The 3718-nt window shown below is 39.7% G+C and overlaps 1 protein-coding gene across 2 annotated transcripts in view; it reads left to right on the top strand.

Moving 5' to 3' along the window:
• Nucleotides 1-3718, top strand: part of FAM149B1 (family with sequence similarity 149 member B1) — an 84180-nt gene that overhangs the window by 5719 nt on the left and 74743 nt on the right. For both annotated transcript variants that reach the window (XM_012801422.2, XM_023509572.1), the window contains exons 2-3: nucleotides 2190-2291; nucleotides 3248-3377. In XM_012801422.2, the coding sequence (XP_012656876.1) occupies nucleotides 2190-2291; nucleotides 3248-3377 (232 nt within the window). The remainder of the gene's footprint in view (nucleotides 1-2189; nucleotides 2292-3247; nucleotides 3378-3718) is intronic.

Raw genomic sequence — 3718 nt, 5'->3', positions numbered from 1 at the left:
TATCCCCCTGGGTAGAGTGCCATGGCATCACAGCTCACAGCAACCTCCAACTCCTGGGCTCAAGCGAGTCTCCTGCCTCAGCCTCCCAAGTAGCTTGGACCACAGGCACCCGCCACAATGCCTGGCCATTTTTTGGTTGCAGCCATCACTGTTGTTTGGCGGGCCTGGGCTGGGGATTTGAACCCGCCACCTTAGGTGCATGTGGCTGGCGCCTTAGCCGCTTGAGCCACAGGCGCCGAGCCAGTACATAAGCTTTTTTGATTGGCTTTGGCTTTTTTTTTTCTGAGCACGATGCTCTTGAGATTTATCCAAGTTGTTGCATGTACAATTTTTATTTGTTTGTTTTTTTAGAGACGGAGTCTCACTTTGTCGTCCTTGGTAGAGTGCTGTGGTGTCCCAGCTCACAGCAACCTCCAGCTCTTGGACTTAGGCAATTCTCTTGCCTCAGCCTCCCGAGTAGCTGGGACTGCAGGTGCCCACCACAACGCCCAGCTATTTTTCTCTTGTGGTTTGGCCGGGGCCGGGTTTGAATCTGCCACCCTTGGTATATGGGGCTGGCGCCCTACTCCCTGAGCCACAGGTGCTGCCCAACAGTTCAATTTTTTTTTATTGCTGAATAATATTCCATTGTGTGGATAGATGAGAGTTTAGTTTCACACACTGGACATTTGAGTTTTCAGGTTTTTTTAAATGATAAATAAAGCTGCTATGAACATTTATGTATAGATTTTTGTGTGGACATAAGTTTCCATTTCTTTAGGTTCAGTGCCCAAGAGTGTAACTGCTAGGTCTTGTGTAAATGCATGTGTTTAGTTTTATTAGAAATTGTAAAACTATTCCAAAAATGGCTGTACCATTTGCCATTCCTACCAGCAATGTATGTGAGACTTCCAGTTTCTTCACATCCTTTTCTGCATTTGGTGTTGGCACTGTTTCTTTCTTTCTTTTTTTTTTTTTTTGTAGAGACAGTGTCTCACTTTATTGCCCTTGGTAGAGTGCCTCACACAGCTCACAGCAACCTCCAACTCCTGGGCTTAGGCGGTTCTCTTGCCTCAGCCTCCCAAGTAGCTGGGACTACAGGCGCCAGCCACAATGCCCAGCTATTTTTTTGTTGCAGTTTGGCCAGGGCTGGGTTTGAACCCACTACCCTTGGTATATGGGGCTGGTGCCCTACCCACTGAGGAACAGGCACAGCCCAGCACTGTTTCTTATTTTAGCTATTGTAATAGGTGTGTGGTTATATCTTACTATGTTTTCAATTTGCAGTGAAATAAATTTTAAGAATATATTTGTTTAACCCAATATATCTAAAATGTTATCATTATAGTATGTAGTCAAGATAATATAATTATTGAGATATTATACATTCTTGTACTAAGACTTTGAAATTCTGTGTTTTACACTTAACACATAATCAATTCCAACTAGCCACGGTTTCTTTGTTTGTTTTGTAATGTAGATAGTTGATTTATCTTTCTATTTATTTATTTATCCAGTTTTGAGATAGAGTCTCAGTTTGTCGCCCTGGATAGAGTGCTGTACATTATAGCTCACAGCAACCTCAAATTCTTGGACTTGAGCAATCCTCTTGCCTCAGCCTCCTGAGTAGCTGGAACTATAGGCTACTATATTTTTCTATTTTTAGTAGAGATGGGGTCTCACTCTTGGTCAGGCTGGTCTCAAACTCCTGAGCTCAAGCAGTCCACACACCTTGGCCTCCCAGAGTTCTAGGATTATAGGCATGAGCCACCACATGTGGCCTGTTTTATTTTATTTTTGAGGCAGGATTTCACGATGTTGCCTAGTCTGGAATGCAGTGGCACCATCACAGTAACCTCGAACTCCTGGGCTCAAGCAATCCTCCTATCCTAATCCTGAGAAGCTGGGACTATAGGTTTGCCCCAGTGAGCCTGGCTAATTATTTTTCATACTTTAGAGATGGAGTCTCACAGTGTTCCCAGGCTGGTTTCCAACTCTTGGCCTCAAGCAGTCCTTCCTCTTTGGTCTCCCAGACTGCTGGGTTTACTAGCATGAGCCACCATACCAGCCACTAGCCACAGTTTAACTGCTAGTGGCTGGCACAACAGTGCAGTTCCAGAGCAGCAGGAAGTAGGTGACTAATTTCTATAGTTTGTCTTTGAAAGGTATATATTTTCTTTGTAGAAAATATAACTCTTTATCTGTTACAGGAAAAGAATAACAAAACATGCTCTTAATCATCCCCCTCCAGAGCAACTGGATGAAATTTCCTATACCAGTGACAACCATGAAAAAGACACAAGTTCTCAAAGGTAATAACACAAACTGTTCTTACTTGCTTATTGCACTTGCTAATGGCAGAAGTTTTGTTTTGGCTTTTTGGCTTAGCATTGGTATTAAGCATTGTGCTAATGAAACAAAACAAGAATTTTTAATCACTTTTCAGCACCATTCAGTTTTCATGCTGAAACAGCTGATGGCAACAACATAGTACTTATTATCATAACCTCTGAGAATTAGTATTATGAAGTAGTTAAGAACAGAGACTTAGGAGGAGTTTGACATCTGATTTTTAAACCTGGTCCTGCACTTATTAGTTGAGTAACACTGGGCAAGTTATTTACTTGATAATAATATCTCTTATAGGGTGTTCTGAATATTAATGATATAAAGTATGTGAAACTTGGCATAATGCTTAGTCTATAATCAATATGCAGTTATTATTTTAAAAAATAGAACAGAGAGTACTGTTTTTCAGTCTCAGAACATCAAAGAGAATTCTGAGAAGCAATGTGTTAGTATAGAAAAATTATATAATCATAAAACATGTTTTAAAACCTGTAATTAAACCTCCGATTGCTTGTTTTTTATATGGAGTTAATTGTATTCTACATCACTAGGTGTTATAAAGATAAATCTGTAAAAATGGTTAGTAGAATGTAAAAGTACCATACAAGTTCAGACATTACTATCGATATTCTGAAATGTCTTTAGTTGTCAAGAGTATGTTATAGGTGGGAGGTTAAAGTATTCATTGCAAACTCTGACTGGAATTATTTGGACTAGCTGCCACCAATTCTATAGGAATTAGTTAGGTAGGACTTTATTGTGATGCTTGACTTTTAAGTTCTTTTATTTTTGCCTTTGTGGATATATTTGTATACATGGTTATCATCCAGTAAGTTGATGATAAGTTAACGCTGCAAAAACTTGCAGAAATATGAGGATTTTTCTGTTTTCTCTCCTCCTCCCAAACTTGTGCATTTAGTGAATCTGACGTCACACGAGAATCACCTTTTACATCATCTGACACTGGGAATTCAAGGTCTGCTTTTCCAAGTTATACAGGCACAGGGATTTCTACCGAAGGCAGCTCCGACTTCTCGTGGGGATATGGTGTGAGTTGTATGTTGTCAGTCTGGTGGAATGCTTGGAAGAATATTCTGGAAGTTAGGATTTATTAATATATTTCATTTCTTCACTCACCTGCATGGTTTCTTTACATCACAATGCTTACATTTACCATATTTTATAATAGTTGAAAAGAAGCATCAAATCTTTCAGTATTTGTTTTGTTTTAGGGATATGGTAGTTGAGCCTTAGAGATGCTTAAGTTTTCAACCTACAGTTGGAGGTTAGCATGGATCTGTTCTCTGGTCCTTTCACCATGCTCAGTCCACTAATGTGCATCTCTACCATTAATGTTACCCTGCTGTTTAAAATATTTTTTTTTTTTTTT

This window comes from Otolemur garnettii, unplaced genomic scaffold (assembly GCF_000181295.1).
Source record: "Otolemur garnettii isolate 467f Iridium unplaced genomic scaffold, OtoGar3 scaffold00008, whole genome shotgun sequence".
In the NCBI taxonomy this organism is placed as follows: Eukaryota; Metazoa; Chordata; class Mammalia; order Primates; family Galagidae; genus Otolemur; species Otolemur garnettii.
This window is presented reverse-complemented; position numbering and strand designations above follow the sequence as displayed.